Source organism: Chelonia mydas, chromosome 2 (genome assembly GCF_015237465.2).
Source record: "Chelonia mydas isolate rCheMyd1 chromosome 2, rCheMyd1.pri.v2, whole genome shotgun sequence".
NCBI lineage: Eukaryota > Metazoa > Chordata > Testudines > Cheloniidae > Chelonia > Chelonia mydas.
The window spans coordinates 161,499,762-161,521,255 of NC_057850.1; the positions used below are offsets into that span (position 1 = coordinate 161,499,762).

The 21,494-nt window shown below is 41.4% G+C and overlaps 1 protein-coding gene across 1 annotated transcript in view; it reads right to left on the bottom strand.

The window, feature by feature from the left end:
- SPATA48 (spermatogenesis associated 48) overlaps positions 1-17,664 on the bottom strand; it is a 37,343-nt gene extending 19,679 nt beyond the window's left edge. The window contains exons 1-7 of the mRNA XM_007061350.3: positions 16,878-17,664; positions 11,248-11,345; positions 10,024-10,100; positions 6,207-6,345; positions 3,585-3,652; positions 2,441-2,482; positions 1,801-1,908 (exon numbers count right to left, since the gene is read on the bottom strand). Of these exons, the coding sequence (XP_007061412.2) occupies positions 1,801-1,908; positions 2,441-2,482; positions 3,585-3,652; positions 6,207-6,345; positions 10,024-10,100; positions 11,248-11,345; positions 16,878-17,391 (1,046 nt within the window). The 5' untranslated portion in view covers positions 17,392-17,664. The remainder of the gene's footprint in view (positions 1-1,800; positions 1,909-2,440; positions 2,483-3,584; positions 3,653-6,206; positions 6,346-10,023; positions 10,101-11,247; positions 11,346-16,877) is intronic.
- Positions 17,665-21,494: the final 3,830 nt, after the last annotated feature.

The following is a 21,494-nucleotide window of genomic DNA, read 5'->3' on the forward strand; positions in this document are numbered from 1 at the left end:
AGTAAAATTTGAAAATGTTGGCCCCAGAAATTGGTTTTAAGGGTACGGTGTGTCTGTATCTCCCACTGACTTCAACTGGAGTTCTGGATGCTTAGCCCCTCTGAAAATCAGGCCTGTGATATCTAAAGTTGAAAACCTGAAAACAGAAGCATCCAAACTTAGAAACTACTTGTGAAACACTGGGTCTGAGGCCATGATCCAAAGCCTCATTGAAGTTAATGGGAGCAGTCTTTCAATTGACTCAGTAGTAGATGTGGGTGAGGCCCTAATGGCCAGATTTACACAGGTGCTCAGGCACCTAAACACACAGATAAATGCATAGTGGGGCTTTCAAAAGCATCTAAGCAGGTTAGGTCCTAACTTTCATTGAAGTCACCTTTGTAAATCTGGTCCTAAGTGTTTTTCCCCAGTGGATCAACAGCAAAGGAAGGAATATATAATCCCTTATATATAATGTTTTCTGGCTCCAAACACTGTTCCATAGCCGCTGGACCATAAATAACACATTATAGAGACACAATGGTGTATAGGCACTATCGCAAGTAGTCTACACCTCCCAGTGTCTGCACTATCAGAGCAGATTTAGTTTGACAGACAACTGTGGGTAGGCTATTACAAACATGTTCTAGTATCATGGATAACACCACACTACTGAGGGATGGATATGAATTTACATATTTAACTTACATTAGTACAAATGTTTTCCAATCACAAAGATATTTTTCTTTACATATTTAAGCCAAGGTCATTTAGCAAAATATCAGTTAAACGTTCCATGAAAAGGAGTTAAATAGTTACAAGAAAATGCCCAGATTCCATGTCACTCATTTCTCCTCCATAGGGAATCAACCTGCATTGCCCTATATCTGCCAGCAGAGGAGTGACAGTATTAAGCAGACGTACAGTATGATATTTGCCATAATAATTCTTATCCAACAGAATATACACTTGGTGAAACACAGGAATTAATGAGGTTGAGAGGTGCTTCTAATTTATTTATCTTTTTCCAAAGTAACCCATCTATAGAATTGTAAATTAATGAAAACAGAAGCTTCTGCTTAACTTCATTTTCTCTGAAGTGCTTATTAAAGCAGTTTCAGGAACAACTATACCACAGGAAGTCTAATTTGGATAATGAATAAAAAGAGGCGAGAGAGAAAAAAAGCAAGACAGCTGAAAAAGCATCAGGTTTCTGAAAGATGGAAAAAGGTTTACTCTGAATTTCTGAAGGGCCAATGTTATTCCAGTTTTACACTACTTCAGCTCTACAAAAATGAGTAGCACTGTTCAGCACCAGATTGGAGTAGAGCAATGGAGAATCAAGCCCTAGGGTTCTGTGATGAATTCATTCATAGGTTAGGCTGCAGGTGGGAGATATAATCTAACACAAACATGAAGGGTAAAGTTTGCCATACTGTACAAGATAATCCTATTAGCAAAATCTCCCCCCATCTTGTAGCTGCTGCTGTGACTACATTTTTTGTATCCAGACAGAATTGTCTTTTAAATTGGCTCAAATTGATCCATGTTTAATTACATTGAAGTCAATGGCTATCTTTCCTTTGACTGTAATGGCCTTTGGTGTGCTCAGTGAGCCACACAGTGAAAACCCTCTGGTACCTAAAACCCAACAATATCACTTGTGCAACAGACCCTCATATAGATCCCTCCATCCAGAATAGGGAAAATCCTATGTCCTTTCTTGTGCAAGACCAGGGCCTTGGGCCCTTTTCTTCTTTTCAAGATGACTAAAACTCCAGCAGTAGTTAGAGTAAAAGCAAGGTAATAGAGGCAACATACTGAGCAGTTCTTGTGTAGCGAGGTTTTGAAGTTCGAACACTGCCAAGAGTAATCACATCTACACCGGCATTGTCTAGGTCTTCAAAATTCTCTGCACCAGCACAGCCACTGTTTGAATAAAAAGGAAAAGCAAAGACATATACATTATTCATAAGACAGCTGGCAGAGGCAGCTGAATCATACTTCAAGCTCCACATCTATAGTTATTTATTAAAATGGTCCACAAGAAAATACATGGAGATGAACTAGCCTTTGTGCAGTAATGTCCCAAGACAAAAACAAACACACAGAACCAGCAGCATATAATTAATGACAACTCTACCACATATGTGCAGTGATCAGTTTCGGGAAAGCTGGAAGTAACGTGAGAAACATCTGTCATCCCTATTTTTTTTTTTGACGTTTATACTGTGCCATAGTAAAGTATGATACCATTGAGATGAGGACACAATAGATCCTCATTCTTAACTCACAATATTGTAAATGAGGAGTAATTCCACTGAAGTCAGTGGAGTTACCCAAGAATAAGCAGAGGAGAATAGTCAAGCTGCAAACCTTGCATTACGAAGATGAGACAAATGGGCTGATTGCATTAAATCAAAACTGAAAAAATACATAATGTTGCTAAATCTTTACTTACGTGTAGAGAGGAATATGTTGAGTTCGAGAGCTTGGGCTTACACTGTTAAGAAAAATGCAAGATATATTAGTTATTAGAAAAAAGATGGAACTGATTTAACTGATTATTATGTTAAGCAAACTTTTTATGCAGCAAACATGAAAAGATAAAGAGGAAGTGACTTAGAGACCTATTTTTGAGGATGCACAGGAGTGGCAGAGACAAGTCCAAGTTTTGCTTTTGGAATGACGGGGGTGAAGGGAGCTCAAAATCAAGTAGTGGTGAATGATCTTTGTGCTGGGGGGCTGGCATATATGTGAATGTCCCTATTCAGGAGGCAGAGTTTTGGGGTTTCAAACCATATCACAGGTAATTGCTGTTTCAGTCACTGTGTGACAAAGCATTTTAATAACTGAGCTGCTCTTCAGAGGGAAGCTCAAATCCCATGGACTTCAATGGGAGATATATCAATTTAACATCAGGCTTGAATTTGCTCTCTGTCTCTTACTCTGTCCCTCTTGTTCTGATCCATCACATTAGGGCTTTGCTGTCCTTCCCATCTCACTCTGCTTACCTGTCTTTTCTCCTCCCGCCCTCACCCTACCGTCTTGTATTTAATCTGTCCCTGGCTCACTTCCCATCCTCTCTTTACTTGTCCCTGACTCGCCCTCTGAGCCCCTACTGATCTTTCCCTGTTTTCCCGTACTGTTCAGCTGAAATGCATTGATAATTTCTAACACTACGAAAAAGGACAAAGTCTTGGATTTTGTAAATATATGCTACTTGTAAAATCTTTACAATAAAAACGCACCTGTCAATGAAACAGTCAGAGGTGCAGCAATTATACAGGAACTAGCTACTGGGAACCTCTCTAGTTATGTTCTCATGTCTAATCCTCCCACAGGATATATCTCAGGTATATTTTTCAATAAAATTATTAATGGAATATCTTTAACCTCTCTGATTACAGTAGGTTGGTGAAATGTACAATCACTGCAAGCTCAGATGACATCACAATACACAACATGGAATCTGAGTAACTATCTTTGAAAAAAGAACTATACCATACACAGAGAGATAAACATGGTGGAGATAACATGGTGGAGATAAACTTAAAGGAAACATGGTGATTAAAAGACAATTAAAATATAAAAAAGAAACTTACAAATCAATTGGTTTTTGCGGTGAAGTAAAAGATCTTGTTTGAAATCTGTCCCAGAGGCCCCCAACAATCTAGAATCACAATCAGAATGCTTCTTGAAACATGAGCTCTGTGTAACACAATATCACTTAATTAGGTAAGCCGGATATATTTTTATGTGCTGATCCTGCAATCAGATCTGCTGGCCTGTGCAGACCCAATTGCAAAACTGGGCTTTAGTTTCCAAAATATCATTAATTAGACAACCAAAATGTAGTGTACAGTCTAGACCAAAAGATATGAAGTTTTGAATCCTCTTTTTTTTGAGAGCTGACTAAATTGAATCAAGTTGTTAACATATTGGAAGTGTCAGTCAACTGGGATGAGGGCAGTCTAGCCTACTGGCCAGGGTCAGAGCCATAGTCTATCATCAGGAGCCAAAGCCAAGGATCAAAACCGGAAGGCAGAAACTGATCTAGCAGAGCTGGGGGTCAAGCTGGAGTCCATGGTCAGGAGCCAGAGCCAAGGGTCAAACTGGAAGTCGGGAACTGGAGCAAGCAGGATATCACGCCAGGAGGGGTTCAAGGCAGGGGCAGGACAGAGACAAGGGTAGGTGCAAGGCAAGAGCAGCAGGAACAAGGTAACACAGGAGCAAACACAGAGAAGACAGCAAACTGTGCCTGCTGCTGGCCTAAGACCCAGCCTGCTGGCCTCTGCAGCCAGTCAGGTTGCATGGCTAATCAGGCAGCTTGCTGCAGGCCAGTTGCACTGATAGGCCTCAAGGAGACTAGCTCTGTTGCAGGCCCTGATTCCTGACAGGAAAATTTCAAAATGAACTGTGTTTCTCATGCACTTTTCCCTCAAAAGATTCAGTGATTTAGGTTATAACAAATAAACTCCTCTGTCCTCAGGCAATTTGTAGATATTATAGCAGTGACCTTACGACACATTATTTTAACAATTAAAATAAATAATTACATGAAATAAATACATTATATGCTTTTTCATGCTACAGGATAATTTCTGCTCTCATTTTTCACTGATGTTTTTCTTTCTCTTCTTTGACACTTTGCATGTATTACCTATTTTTCTGCATGCAGTCTTTAGAAAAGAGAAAAAAGACGCCAGTCCCTGTGAAGCCAGCTGAAATGCTGCTTTCTGAGTCAAGTGGTAGAGTCTCCTCTATGAATACAGTGACCCTGCTTTTTACTTTTGAAAACTAAAGGAAACATCCTTGCATTTGTGAGCATGAATCCCATAGTTTTGGTACTGATTTTCTAAGCAGCCTGATGCATGCCTCATGGCACTTTGTTTTCTGTTTTGTGATGTATTTGCATGCAATCAATTTGACTGGGGAGGTAAGTAAGCTACAGGTTTTGTGTATAAAGCAGAGGGAGGAGACTTCCCACACTGTACACCCAAAAGTGCCTCGATCTTGTCCTGAAGGGATGAGAGAATAGCTTATTCTCATGCCAATTCAAAACTTGGTCTCTGTTAGCTGCTAAAGGTGCCAATTAGTATAAATTGTGATGGTATTTTTTGTCACGTGAACATTTGCCCACTGGGAACTAGATGGAGACCCAGGTCAAACAGGCCTTTTAGCAATTATCGGATGGGAACATTTCTTCACCACATTTAGAGCGGTACCACAGTGGTGAAAGTCTCTATATTTCATTATCAATCCCCTAAGCAATCCAATCCTGACTCTAATAAAGGGGATTATATGTTTTAATATTATGTTACAGTTAATATTTTTAAAAAATATAGGTGAGATAAAACTATGGGCCTGATCCAATGAACACTGAAATCAATAAAAAGGAAGTCTGGTCAAAAATTATCCATCAAAATTGTTTCTCAATAGAAAATTGGGTTTTTGACTAAATGAAATTTTCCATGAAAAGTGTGCTTTCCATAAAATCAAAACATTTAGATTCAGATAACATTCCACAGTACCTCATGGGAGCTGAAGTTTGATTTCCTCATTTCCCCATTCCCCTTTATGGGATGGGCTCCTTGTTCAGACTACATCTCCTATCATGGCAAGTGATACCCGAGATATAACAACATGGAGGAGAGACTGGTGCATCATGAAAGATGTAGTCCAGTGAGAGGGCCCAAGTTATAGAGGAGAATCATGTAATTTTAACTAACCACCAACATGGCAACACCACAACAGCATCCAAACAAACAAAAAAAAAGATATTCATTGAAATAACTGAAAGTCAAAACTTTTTGAAGAAAATTTCAATTAAAACTATTTTTTCCCATTTTCACTGACATTTTTAATGGAAAAGAGCCCATTTCTGCCCAGCTCTAAAGAAAAGGTTCTGATTGACTTCAGTGGGCATTGGATTTTCAGTAAATGGCTTTTGTGGCTTGTAAATGCTCCAGTTTCACATCCTTGAATTCTCATGAACTGACTCATTTACTACCCCTTTCTTTGTCAGATACTAAGTAACAAAACAAAAGATAGGCTTTAGCCATCAAGTCAGGATCCAGTTTTCAACTTTCCCAAACTACAGGGATGTTTGGATTTAGGGTATTGGTTTGGGCCTATTTCTAAAAGGTTATGCCCACAGGCCATAATTTGTGCGTATTTCATTAGCAAAAACCATAAACTGTCATTTTAAAAAAAGGTTCACTGACTTGGCTTATTTCTGGCGCAGGGTTGTATCTCTTTAGTGTAAAACACTGGGAGATGGGATCAGCCATCACTTCTACTGTTGATTCTAGCTGTGGGATTTTGGATGGTAATATCTTATCCCAAGGAACTTCTTCATAAGCTCTAGACCATTAATAAAAAAAAGAAGAAGAAAAGGAACATATTTAAAACAATCATTAGAAGTGATGCATGGTGTGACATGTATAACTAGGGGATTAAAATGTACTTTGCATGTGAGGATTAGATTTTGTAATGCAATCTCCTAATAGTCTGCTAACATTATATTGGATCTGCACATGAGAACATATTTCAGAAACTGCAGAGAAAGAGTGATTTTTTTCTTGCTGCTCAGTGAAAGAGAATGAATGACAAAGACTTGCCTCCTGGGAGAGGAATTTTTAGCATACTGTAAGCCGCTAAAGCTAGTTAAAGTGGCCACACGTGTTTTACCAAAATACCCCTTAGTTTATGGGAAGGAGCACTGAGTTAGGATCCAGGAGATCTTCTCTTCCACTGAATGCCCTTAGCAGGCTCCGCATTTCCCACCCCTCCTTTATAAGAGGCAAATATCATATCTTCTTATCTTGCAAACAGAGTAAATAAGGACCAGAGCGGTGACCCAAGATTACAGATGAAGTCAGTGGCAGAGTTTGGGAGTAAATACAAGTCTCAGATGACAGTGCAGAATCTCATCTATTAAGCCACAGTGACTCTCTGAAAAAAAAAAGTACCTGTCTATCTTAAGGTTTTATACTAAAAAGAAAAGGAGTACTTGTGGCACCTTAGAGACTAACAAATTTATTTGAGCATAAGCTTTCATGAGCTACAGCTCACTTCATCAGATGCATTCAGTGGAAAATATAGTGGGGAGATTTATATACACAGAGAACATGAAACAATGGGGGTTACCATACACACTGTAAAGAGAGTGATCACTTAAGGTGAGCTATTACCAGAAGGAGAGTTGGGTGGGTGGGGGGAACCTTTTGATAATCAAGGTGGGCCATTTCCAGCAGTTGATAAGAACGTCTGAGAAACAGTGGGGGGTGGGGGGGAAATAAACATGGGGAAATAGTTTTACTTTGTGTAATGACCCATCCACTCCCAGTCTTTATTCAAGCCTAAGTTAATTGTATCCAGTTTGCAAATTAATTCCAATTCAGCAGTCTCTCGTTGGAGTCTGTTTTTGAAGTTTTTTTGCTGAAGGTTTTATACTGTCGTCCACCACCATAGTATATGAGTACCTTCCATGTAAAAAAAAGCAATAGCAAAATCTCTAATGGATTTCATGGAATCTCTGGCACATTTCTCTTTTTGGTGTCAAAACTCTGCTTGGGTTAGGTTTTTGTTTGTTTTTTTTTTTTTTTTTTTTTTTTTGGGGGGGGGGGGGGGGGCTGGAGAATTAGTAGAGGTTTGGCCATAAAAGGGGTGTTTGAATTGTATCACTTATGATGGAAAGGATTTCTAAAAGAGGAAGGCCTTGGAACATTTCCTAAAGAATCAGATCTAGGTGTTTGGGTAAGTTTTTAGGAACTCTATGACCACCTTTGTCATACATCTTTACATCCACAGATTAAAATGTGCATGTAAGTGTAAATCATCATTAGCTACATTTTTCAGAGAATACTATGGATAAGAAGCATGTCCTAGTTGGGATACCATGTTGCTTCTTTTCAAGCAACATTATACTAACCCATCTGTTTATCCCATCAGCATTGTCCATGGAATTCTGTTCTGGCTGCCAGGATTTGTGGAACATTTGTGTTAGATTTTCAGCATAGAATAAAGACATATGCAACCTGTTATTAGCCCATTATGTTCAGCAAAAATGATAATACCTCACTCTAGGGAGAACAGTTATTTACAAGGTTAGAAGACATTAAAGAGTTTATAATATGATTAAGTAACTGCTAGCGAAAGGGACAGCAAAGCCTCTAGTACCAGCACATCTAAGATGAGCTATAAATTTATGACCAAAATGGATGCTTCTTTTATGTAAGGCCCTATGAAATCCAATTTATTATTGTAGATTTTCAGATTTATTATTTTCTGATTGTGTTTTGTTTCCATTTAAAAATATAGTTCTTTCTTTATATTTTTTTAATCAAAATTGCTTGATACATTGACAACAATTAAGTAGCCTTCCTATAAATGCACAAAAATGTTCAGAATTGGATTGCAATAGGAAAAACTGATTTTACAAAAGAAACCCCTACAAGTTCAACAAAATATTCTGCAGATATACAGTATACAGTGAAAGTAACACATTCTAAATCACTTTTAAAAGTAGCACTCGGTTATATGACCAAACTAACATTATTGAACAGTAACACAAGAAGTCCACAGAAGAGCCTATTACAGTATCATTTAATTGAATTCATATTTGAATAATTAAAATTTAAAAAAATAATGCACTAAACATAAAATAGTTCACCCTTAGCAGTCATTGTTGCCTTTTAAATTAAACTCGGTACTTTCAAGCTTCCTACATTCTGAAGGAATGCGTCAATTAATTTCAAATTCCATTAAATAATTTCAAACTATCAAATCAATAGTTTATTGCTGAGTAGCAATATAAAGTGACAAACTTCAATGTCATTATTTTTGCCATATCTGGCAGACATCTCCATTGTGATACATTATGGTTAGCCTGTTAGTGTTTTCCTCGGAAACCGATTCCCTCTTGTCGACAAGTAGGTTTTAATATTTACTAAAGTTCCTCTCTGTGGCTACAGAGCTGACAGGGAAGAAGATGTAAGGTAGGGCAACCTCTGCTACTTTAGGCACTCGTCGCTTCATAACACATATATATGCATTCTCCTTTTGTGTGTCTTTGAGAAGGGGGACACCGATACCACATAAAGGAGCACGAAGAGGTTCTTTCAAATGAACTTGTGCTTGCTTGGGCACTGAATACTTTTATTGACACAGCACCCCAATGGAATTTCAGCTTCTCCCTTAATGTGATGCCAGTGTCCCAGAGGAGCACATCAGCTCCTGACATGAAAATGACACAGCAAGGAACGGAAATCCCAGAAGCTGCCCTTAAATCCCGGATGTGAGCCCTTCTCCCCTAGCCCCTGCACTCCCTCGTGGCCCTAGCCCCCTGCACTCCTTCCCCATGCCCTCTGCACCTCCTCCCCATGCCCCCTGCATTCCTAGCCCCCTGCACACACCCCACCCCACCCCACCGGTCTCTTATCTCCAGTGGCTGCACATGGCTCAGCCCTGCTGCCTGTCTGCTGCTGCGGTCCTAGTGCTCGGGAGAGTCTGGATTCCATGTTATTGTTTTGATTCCGCGATTCCCTCCATATTCTTATTAACCTAGATTTCATAGGGCCCTATTTAAAACTCTCCAAATTTTAATCAGAACATTTGGGTGTAAACCGACAATTCTGTGACAAACAAAGACAATGGGAGAAATAAATATGAGCATTTATTTTCATGGGAAAGGAAAATTCTAAAGTAATACACAATTTGTAATGAAATCGTCCCATAAAAGGTGTTGGAGTTTGAGGAATAGGGACACTTGACATAGATTCACTGGCAGCAGTTATTCAAAGCCTTTCCTAATTGAAATATAAAAGGAATAGAGAGCATTGTCCGCATATAGCATGCCTGCTGCCAGTTTTGAATTTCTGCACGTATTGTAACTACTCCTTAAAACATCTGCAGTTTAGGGTTGTAGGAAACAACTGAATGAATTTCTTAAATGTACAGCTACTGAAAGATGAATAGAGGAAGAAGGTGAATAAACATGAAGTAACAAAAAATCTCTTCTTGATAGAAACAGTTGCTCACTTTTGGGTACTTGAGATGTAGAAATAGTCCCTCGCTTTTTCTTCTCGCCAACTTTCAGAAGGAGGATCACTTGATTTCTAGAGAGAACATAATATGAGAGATAGCATATGACAGGATGCCCAAATTAGTTTTGGGAACTCCATGAACACTCATAAAATTCTGAACTTTTTTTTTAAAAAGATGAGCTGAATGGGATTTGTGGTCTCTTCCTGTAAAATGTTTAATCTCCTCTAATATCAGAATGTGAAACAGGCAGTTTCACATTCTTCACAAACTATCCCACTTCCACTACACAAGGCTATGCAAGATGCCTCTTTATTTGGCTCTACTTCCTCTGTGTTTTATTGATATTTCTAGTTCTCAGTCAGCTCACCTCTTTAATCATCTGAAATGTACCAGCTGACTCCACTTCTAATGTTCTTTGGGAATGGCAGTGCAAACTTACCTTTCTTAGCTCCTGACACATGCCTATTATAGTGTATGCTGGTTGTTACCAGAAAAAAATATGTTCTTGGGCAACAATCCAGCAAACTACTTAAGCATTGTGTAACTATAAGCATGACAGTAGTCTCATTGATTTTAAATAAGATCAGGGCCTTGATGTGGAAGGATGAAGGACCTAGACTAGACTTTTCACTATAGAATTGTACTGTTGGAAGTTAACTGTTTGAAGCAAAAGACTAAAGGGGAAGTAACTGATATAAACAGGGTATGCTTATTTTAATTTAAATTGTATCACATTATGTAAATTCTGGAAATCTGCATCAGCTCTGTGTGTGGTGTGGGCATGTAGGTATATATATGCCTTCTGTATATTATTATTATTTAGCTTATAGCAGCACTTAGAAACCTCAGTCAAGGATCAGGGCTGCATGTAGTTGATGAAATCATCTCACCCGTATTAATCTTACTTTTAAGCATTCATTCATGGTTTGTGATAAAAGAAGATTTTTTAAAAATCAGGGGCAGTGGTCAATATTACAAAGTGAGTATGTCAACAGGTACTATACAGTTATCTGAAATATTATGCTTATTTATCTGTAATTAGACTAGGAAAAGAATGTGGAATCCTAGATTACACCACTGCATGGTAAATGTTGGCAAAAGTTGATCATTGACTGTGGTACCTCTGAAGACTGGAAGTTTTCAGATACATGATTTAAAAGTCTGTTCTGTCATCCAGGCTTGTATAATCATTGAAACAAACAATACTAGACACACTACCTTAAGTTTTGGGTCCACATGAAATGCAAAGCTATGAATTTGAAAAGAATCTCTTTGTTTAGATGAAGCAGGAGTAACTTTCATTGGACTTGTCCAACCTGAAAGAAAAGACTTGGTATTGTGCTATTCATTCTACAACTGTACTTAATTTCTTTAACAGAAATTAAACAAATGAAATGAAATAGTTTGTACATTACCATAAAGATTATAATACAGTACATCCATATATATTTACCCATTCCTGACTCTATAGAGAGAGTTACTTACAGACCTTCAGCAAAAGTCATTCAAGTAAAAGGCAGCTGAAAGAAACAATAATTAGCATTTCATCTGCTGTGATTTGGCCCTACTTAACAAAATGCAATGTATCATCAATGAAAATGAAGCTATCTTATTTAACGTACACAGGAAAAATATCCAAATCAGTAATTATGGTAAAACTTCACTAGGAAGTTATCTATATAGTGAGCTATTGCGCAGCAAGCTAGGGTATGACTCTGCAACACTCCAGCTTGCTGCACAGCAACATCCCATTTAGACATTACTACAGCACAGTGAAAGTCATCCCCATTTGCCTCAGTGTGTTGTGAATTTCAAGGCTAGTTGGGACCAGGTAAACTCAACACACTCATGTGGGAACCTTGCTATGAATAGTTTTATTCCTGTAATGCTGTAATTAATTGGTATGTATGTGTACTACTGCCCTCTACTGCAGAGAAGCAGACCTGCTTATATACACATATAGGCACTGTCTACTGGTTATGCCAAAACATTGTTCCTTCAGCTCTTTGGTTAAAGAATGTAGATTTGGATTCAAAGGCTGTGAACATTATTCCTCATGCTGTACATATAAAGTAAATATGACAGCTGTGCTGCCACACGTTTTATACAGAAGACACAGGTAGTTCTAAATTTGCTTTACTAATTGAACACACATTTTCAGAGATCTCTGCACTATCTTATACTTTGCTATTTTCACATCTGGTTTTTGCTATTGGGATAATTAATCTTCTCACTGTTTTTTTTTTTCTCTCTCTCTCTCTAGTTTCTGTGGAGAAATTCAGCATACTTGTAGTAATTCTGGTCCAGCGCTCAAGTGTCTGGAGTTCCCAATGTCCCTCCTGGTCTTGCTTATCCCACAGGATTGAAGATGGTATGGTCTGGCCTCTCTGGACCACATTGGGAACTCAGTGGCTTGGTTGCAACAACACTTTTATTTACCAAGAACTTAATGATCCTATTTGCTATTTGAAGTTGGCCTTCACCCATCACATTGCAGGGATCAATGATATGTATAATACATTTTGGGTCCATTTTACTTGTCTTATGTTTTCTGAGCCTGAACCTCTTTAAGGTGCATTTGAGTCACAATTTCAAGATTTTCTGCACAACTACGAGAAATAAATAATTGGGCTTGTTGTTTGTTATTTTTTTAAGTGAAAGTTGTGGTTCTTATGTAATCACATAAAACCAGGAGCTGAGGCTTTATGAAAAACAACTAATATTGCGAGAGTCACAAAATTACAAGAGTTGGCAACAATGCGATCCTCTCGTGAAAGTGATGCACCGTACTGGACATCCACTGAAGTCAATGGGATTGTTGGTATTGATTTTAAAGGGAGCAAGATCAGACCCTAACAGCAGGTAATGCTGTTCACATCCCGCCTTGTTGAAGTGATTGAAGCCCTAGAGCTAAATCATTTAATCAAGCAGCAATGTGTTTTATTTTTTTATCTCTGTGTAAACTGTACTGTACTGCTTGATATAACTGAAAATAAATATACCCCATGGCTGTTCTCCTCCTATTTCTACTTCTATCCAACAAATTGAAGCTACAGATCAGCCACTGAAAAATGATTTCAGAGAAACGTAAAAATAAAAAAAGGTAGTTTAATTTGTAAAGACTTTCATGATAGGAGTAGCAACAGGGAAGGACTGGGGCTGCTGAAGATGCAAAGAATTTCTCTGTTACTTGGTACCAGTGAAAAAGTATCACACAATGAAATATGTAACTGTAAATCATAATAAATCAAATCCCTCGAGGAAATACAATTGGTTTTACTAATAGCACAGGATCCTCAAGGGATTACTGTGGATTTTTATGTGGTACTTTCTTGATGAGCTACTTACAGGATTAGCAGGAACACTATTACACATTTCAATGCATGCTTCATAATTATTTAAGAACATATGTTGCTAAGAACATTTATTTTGGTTAGTACCAGCTGGCATTTTTCAATTATTGGTTAACTCTGTTTATACTGCAGTACAAGTATACTGTGAACTATGTAATCTATGGTAATTTGGTGAGTGATTGGCCAGGCTTGATCTTTTAAAAAAAAATGTTTTCATTTTATGTTTTGGGGCTTTTTTGGTTTTGTTTACATTTTTGCCTCTGATTGTCCCCGATTCCTTTTCTTCTTAACTGCAGGTATACACCTCATCCGGGTAGATATCTACATCATTGCACAGGGCAGAGCCAGTGGGGTTAGTGCTTCCTTTCCATCTGCTCTTTGGGAGGCGGGGAAGGGACGGTGGGTCCTTTGAGTCTACCTCACACCCAAGTGTGGGGTATCTACCCAGATAAGCCTGGAGAGAAGTTTCCGGGGGTGGGAAGAACTCCTCTCTCCCTCCCTCCCAGTGGCAGATCAAAGGCCTACTGGGTGGGGACTGTAGCGGGCCACAGTCAGCTCTACAGCAGCAGGAATAGGGTGCTCAGTGCTCACAGATGGGGTCAGTAACAAGATCTAACGCTTGCATCTAGTGTTCCCTTACTCTCTCCCATCTTCTTGTGGGGGTTGTTCCCTCCCCCGCCCCAATTCCTAGGGGTGCCTCAGATTCAAGGGGGGAAAGGGGTCACAAATGCTCCTTACCAGACCATCTCCAGCTGTCTTTCCGATTTCTGTGAACAGAAGGTATTTTACCCCAACCTCCCAAAACACTGATCCAGATTCCTGGTGGTTGAATGGAGACGGGTGTTCCTGCCAGCCGCACAGCTGTCTCAGGCATATGCAACTGAATAACACTTTACAACTGGATCCAACAAGGTTTCCTGAACCTGAGCTTCTCCAGGTTCTTCTTCTCCAGCTTCTTCTTCTTCTTATACACTTAGGGCTAGATCCTTGGGACACATTAAGCAGTGTGAAGGGACCTTAAGTGAGCCCTACAGGGGACTGAGACTGAAATTCCAGTTTCATATGACTGAGAGAAAGGGAACAAAGGGAACACTACAGGCAAGCCCAATGGGCTTATTACTAACCTAAGAGCAATGAGCGAACTACTGCTGGAGGCATGCTAGGGCCAGAAACAGCATGCACTTAAGAGCAGCCTTTAGGTTAAGTTACTCCTCCAGTTGCCTTGAAATCTGGAAACTGGGAAGGTGGCTTACACTCACCTCCCCTGCCAACTCCACAGCTGTGCTTACAGATCACAGAGGGCTGTGATAGAGTCCTCCTCTCTGGGTAAGTGTACTTTGCAGTGGGGAGCGAGCCGCCGTGTCCAGGTAGCCAGACTCTCACTGTCCACCGGGACAATAATGATCAGCATATCATGAGTTTTCAGATGATACCTTACAAAACATAGTTTGTACAAAATGTATCATAGTCTTGAAAAATGGGTGGACATAGGGATACAGACTGTCATACAAAACCAGGCCAGATCACACAAGGAATTAAAAATGGTGTTCTTTGTGAGGATCCGTTGGTGGTAGAACGTCTTACTGCTAGAGAACTGCAAAAACCCATGTCTGGCAACCTCCAGGTCATAATGCAAGAGTCATCTTTTTCAGCAGGCATTCTCCAAATAGCCAAGCTGTGGAATGTCTCTGGACCTAAATTCGTAAAATTTACCAATCTTAACTCATCACATGCTGAGCTGACCAGGGCTTGCTTGACGTGTCTTTGGACTGTGAGGCTAAAATGAGGAATTTGCTTTTGCTATCCTGTTAAAACATAGCAGGACCAGTTTATAATCTCACCACTTCTTACATGCCAACTACATTTGTATATTCCCAGCTGCCACCCCAACACCACAGGTAAACTTCTAAATATAAAAACTAGGTTTGCAAAACCTTTGTCCAGCCTCCCTTAAAAACTGGTGCTGGAGTTCTCTGTGTTCTTGGATCTCTGCGGTGTATACAGATTTTTTTCCTAAACTAGACTCTAAGGGTGAATTCCTGGCCCCATTGATATTAATGGGATTTGCTGGACTTCAAGCAAGAAAAAAGCTTGGGCCCTACTGGGTGTCTGAAGAAAAGCCCCTGATGATTTGTGCCTGCATCACAGATCTATCCTCTATTTCAGGTCACTACTCTGACTGAGAATTGAATGACTGACTTGGCCACAGAGAGTTCTAGATTTATTCTCTATCCCTTCGAAATCATCTCCAGCTGCAAAGTCTGCTGTCTGCCTGCTAGAGAGGCTATAATCATAACTCCTCCATGGAGTTCTGTGTCTCCAACCTTCCTTCACTTCTCCATAACTAGCAGCAGTCCAGCATTTTACCAGTCTTTGACCCCTGCAAAGTTCTAGTTTACAACTATATATAAAAAAGAAATATTAAAAGAGTAAAAACTTTAAAAAATTGAGTCTGAGTGGTAAATCAGAACAACAACAAAGGGCTGAGAGCCCTTTAAAGGCTATGTTTCTCTTTCAAATTTCTTTCTATCTTAAAAAAAATAATATTTCTTTTAGGGTCATAGTATGCCTAAAGTTTCAGGTTTAAAGTGAAAAGTTCTAAGAGACACAAACCAGACATTAAGAACACTGCAACAATTTGTGGCACTCAGAGATTTTATGCAAAAAGAAAAGGAGTATTTGTGGCACCTTAGAGACTAACAAATTTATTTGAGCATAAGCTTTCGTGAGCTACAGCTCACTTCATTGGATGTATTCAATGGAAAATACAGTGGGGAGATTTATATACACAGAAAACATGAAACAATGGGTGTTACCATGCATACTGTAAAGAGAGTGATCAGGTAAGGTGAGCTATTACCATCACGAGAGTGTGGGGGGGGGGGGGGGGGGGCTGAAAAAACCTTTTGTAGTGATAATCAAGGTGGGCCATTTCCAGCAGTTGACAAGAAGGTCTGAGGAAGGGGGCGGGGAGAGGAATAAGCATGGGGAAATAGTTTTACTTTGGGTAATGACCCATCCAAGGAGATAGATGTTGAACAGGTCCTAAATATGAATCACTTAACACTATCAGCCAGAAAACATTAAAATGCCACAGAAGTGTACAGGATGATTTCCTTACTCTCCAAAATAATCTGCTCTATCAGCTCGCATTACAGTAGAAACTCATTTTAGTTATTCTATTTTACTTCTTTGTTTACAGAATATGAATTCTTTTAAACATCAATTATTTCCAAAGACCTTTGCTCTGTCAATGTATGCTATAATTTGCTATTTTGGCACCTGGTTGATGCTTTCAGCTAAATCAATTAATCATCCAACTATTCTACTTCTTTCCAGTTGCTGGTTTCAGTGGAAGCATCCAGTGCAAACATATTTTGTTAAATTCATAGTTTGTAAGCTCTTTGGGGAGAAGACTGTCTTTACTTGTGTCTTGTACAGTACCCATCCTTTTTTGGTGATTAACAAATAATACATAACAATAATTTGCTTTACCTCCAAGTCTTGCCCTGATAGAAGCATCTGACACTGCCCTGGAGTTCCACCGTCTGTCCTGGCTCACCTCCTCCAACAAGATGACGTGCCTTGTGTGTGAAGTCTGTGCACTCTTTTCTGGGATGGGGACCCGCTGGTGAGGTTTCACATCACTGTAATCCACCAGGGACTCAATGGTTCTACCACAGCAGGGCTGCAAATCAGCATCAGCTCCTGGGCTCATGAATCCTGAGCAGGGATCAGCTAAAGGCACATTGTCCCGGTGTGGGAATAAAGGGTAATCTGGCCCCACAGGAGGGCTGTAAGGATTGAATTTAAGAAAAGAATTACTGTCTTTCTCTTGGAAACTGGCAAAATCATGTTTGTCATCAGGTCCTCTCACAAAAGGCATGTACATTTTCTTTAACAGGCTTCGATACTGATGGTGATCCATCTTGTGAAGTGGCTCAGCTGACCGACTGGAGCTTTTAAAGGCATTTACCTGCCTTTCAGTTCCCTGAGAAACCAGGGTCATTTTCTTTTATTGTTTTATCTGATAGTAAATTAAAAAGATTCCGCTCTCTTCTATTTCTTGGACTTTCTGAAATCCTGTCCAACAAACCACAGTAAAACTAGAGATCCTCCTCCAAAAAATTACTGAACAGAAACCATAAAAGCCAAGACAGGAGTTCAAAAGGTGAATTCTTCCCTGAAAAGCAGTGAGTGATCCAGTCAGAGAAAGAATGAAGCTGTTAAATGAGCAAAGAGTCTCTTGGTTGCTTGGCAATGGTGGAACACTAGCACACAATGAAACTTGTAATTGTGTATATCATAATAATCTGATCCCTTGAGGAAACACAGTTGATATCTCTAAATAAGAGTACAACTATTTATTCCACGGACACACAAATAAAATGTTTTTAATTTTCCCAAGAATTATTTAGTATTTTTGTATCAGTACTTTTTAAAGTAAACTACAAAATTGACATTTAGATAAGCAATAGGAACAGAATAAAAACAGATTTAACTGATATGAGTTATTAAACATACAAAAGAAAAATATTATTACTAGGAGTAAATAAATTCTATTGATCACTGGCACTAACATTATCTGCTCTATAAAATATTGCTTTTCTCTAGAGCAGTGTTTCCCAAACTTGGAACGCCGCTTGTGCAGGGAAAGCCCCTGGCGGGCCGGGTCGGTTTGTTTACCTGCCGCGTCCGCAGGTTCGGCCGATCGCGGCTCCCTCTGGCCGCGGTTCGCTGTGCCCGGCCAATGGGGGCTGTGGGAAGCAGCGCGGGCCGAGGGAGGTACTGGCCGCCGCTTCCCACAGCCCCCATTGGCCGGGCAGAGCGAACCGCGGCCAGAGGGAGCCGCGATCGGCCGAACCTGCGGACGCGGCAGGTAAACAAACCGACCCGGCCCACCAGGGCCTTTCCCTGAACAAGCGGCGTCCCAAGTTTGGGAAACACTGCTCTACAGTTTCACCAGTTGTTTTTACTGCAACTTATTTTAGGAGTAATGGCAATGATCCATTAAAGGCTGAAGCCAAAGTTTTCAAAGTTGATTTCCTAATGTTAGGTTGGAAAGTTATATTTAGGGAATCTAAAAAAAGCAGCCTAACTTTCAGAGGTGTTTAGTACCCCCAACTCCCAACTGATTTAAATGTAAGTGTTCAGCACCTTCAAAAATCAAGACATTTTTAATTGGGTGTCTTAAACACAGATTTAGGGGCCCAACTTTAGGCACCCAACTTTGAAAATACTCACTTAAAACTTTAGTTTATTATTCTGTTAGGAGACACTTGGAGATGTGATTGAACAAACAGGCCCTGAATGTTCTCTCATGTACACTGGCTTTACATAGCTGCAAATAGTTGGAATTTAATAGAGAATCTGTTGATGATGCATAAGATGGAACAGAATTCACAACTCACTCAATCCTTGTTGTGTTGGCTCTACTAAGAATAAAAAGCAATTAAAACTTATCATTGGTCTTCAGTGACAAAAGTATTGCTCTGACTATCCCCAGTTTAGAGAGTAAACCTGTAGAGCCACACACAGATACAAAATTTGTATCCACATCTGATCCGCAATCTGCAAAAATGATCCGCGGATATAAAGCAGATATCCGCAGACTTCCAGGGCTCTATAAATCTGCTAAGTCTGATTATGCCATTTTCACAGAGTCACTTTTCCTAAGCACACCCTATGGATTTAGATACAAGCGCCACTCATATCTGTTCAGGCTGACCCCATACCAGCTCAATTGAATAATTGCTCATTTTTGTTAAGATGCCCAAAGAATGGCTCTTTCTTGTTTTGATTCCTTGTTGATTTACAAAGGGAGGTGCCAACTTTTTCCCAGGGCCCAGCAGTACCGGATTTACCATGGCACCACTGGCACCATGCCCATGATCCAAAGGGCCCCCAGCCTGGCCCGCTCTTCTCCGCCCACCCCTGTGGGGGCAGAAGCTTTGTGCTGCCGGACCCTGCTGGTAGCCCAACTCCTCCCCCGCCTCTTCCCCCAATGTGCTATGTTCCCTCCCCTCCCTGCCGCCGATCAGCTGTTTGCCAGCAGGAGGGAGGGGGAAGAGCAGAGCCTCAGCATGCTCGCTGCTCCGCTTCGCGGAGGAGAAGAGGGGGCAGGACCTTGGCGAAGGAGCTGGAATTGGGGCATACCCCCTCTACGTCCCTGCCATGAGCACCTCCACAACCCTAGCTCTCTGCCCACCCTGACTCCTGCACCCCCCCACACCTTCCCACCCCCCTGCCCTGACTCCTGCACCCCCCACACCCCTTAGCCCCCTGCACCACCTCACAGTCCCCCAGCCCCCTGCCCTGACTCCTGCCCCCCCCACACCTCCAGCCCCCTGCCTTGACTCCTGCACCCCCAGCACATACCCAGCCTCCACCATGCCCTGACTCCTGAACCCCCCCATTCTCACCCCAATCCTGAGCATCAAAAGGGAGCTCCTGCACCCCTCGAACCAAACAGGAGCTGCTCCAGGTAAGCGCTCCACACCCCAACCTCCTGCCCCAACCCTGAGTCCCCTCCCTCACCCTAGCTCCTGGCCAGACCTGCACCCCAATGTTTTTTTACAATATTTGGAAAGATCATTCAGTGGTCTGTTGAGACCCTCTTCAATTTTCAAGTGGTCTGTGGAAAAATAAGTTAGACTACAAGAACAATCAACATACTTCACTTTATTTTCATTTACTTGCTATTACTTATAGGAGGAGGATGAAGAAAAAAGGAACGAAAAACGTGGGCAGGGGGAGATAAGAGAGAATGTTCTTTTTCTTGGCTGGGTTCCAAGGAGGGGCCCCAAAAATGAAGCTGAGCACAGGGCCAGGGGGCCCCACTAACTCTAAATCCACCACTGGCTGTCACATCACCTGGGTTAGGGATACTGTGTCAGCTGATCCCCACAGTCTCCAACCTACCTGAGCAGTACAGCAGACATGGCCCTGCCCATTTGCTCCTCTCCACTCCCTAGCCCACCCACCCCTTACTTCCCACAGCTTAAGGCTCAAGGCTTAGCACTCTCACTTTTAAAAAGAATGTTTGCCCCTCCTACCCCCGTCAGGCTTTTCTAGAATCCCTGTTGCCAGGTATCCAGTTTTAGACTGGAAACTCCAGTAGAAAATGGGACCTGGGTGTCCGGTTAGCAGTGCTGACTGGAAACTAAAAGTCCGGTTATAGGAGTAACCACATTAGCTTCCGCTCCTCCCACTCCCAACACCCACCCCAGAGGGCTGGAAGAGAACCTGTCCTGCTGCTGCTGGATGTCACGGAGTGTGTGGGAGTCAGGGTCCTGCACCCCCCACTTCCTGTGATTCACCGTGACTCTCAGCCAGCCAATAAAACAGTAAGTTCATTAGATGAAAGGAACACAGTCAAAGCAGAGCTTGTAGGTATGGAAAACAGGACCCCGCAGTCACGTCCATCTTGTGGGGTAGGGAGCCCAGACACAAGCGCTGGACCTTCCTCTGTTTCCCCAGCCAGCTCCAAACTACAACCCCCTCCAGCTCCTCCTCTGTCCTTTGTCTCTTTCTGGGGCCAGGAGGCCACCTGATCTCTGTTCTCCAACACCTTCAGTTCGCACCTTGCAGGGGAGGGGCCCAGGCCACCAGCTACCAGGACACAGGGTGTCAGCCATTCTCTGTTCAGACAGCATCACACCTCCATAGGGCTCTGCAACAATCACACCCCCTTATCCCACCAGCTAGATACTTAAGAAATGCTTAGGGGAAACTGAGGCACCCACACAGTAGTCAGAGAAAACATTAAGAACATTCCCACTATGTCACACTGGAGGAGGAGCAGCTCAGTGCAGAGGAAGAGGAAGAGAATGGGCTTGAACCAGGGAGAAGGTAGGCAGTGGGCAGTGGAGGGGGGGAGAGGGAATCCTGTTTACCCCCTCTGTGCTTGTAGTTTACCCCTGGCCCCTCCCTTGCTCCAGGGACCAACCCTAGCTCCCTCCCCGCTGTGCTTTTGCTCCCCGCCCCTTTTACAATCACTCCCCAGGGGCCCACACAAATATGTCTGGAGCCAGGCCCACAAAAAGTTAATCCGGCCCTGGGGCCCACTAGCCAGCCATGCTCGCGAATCTGTTCCCCCCCCCCCCCCCACCG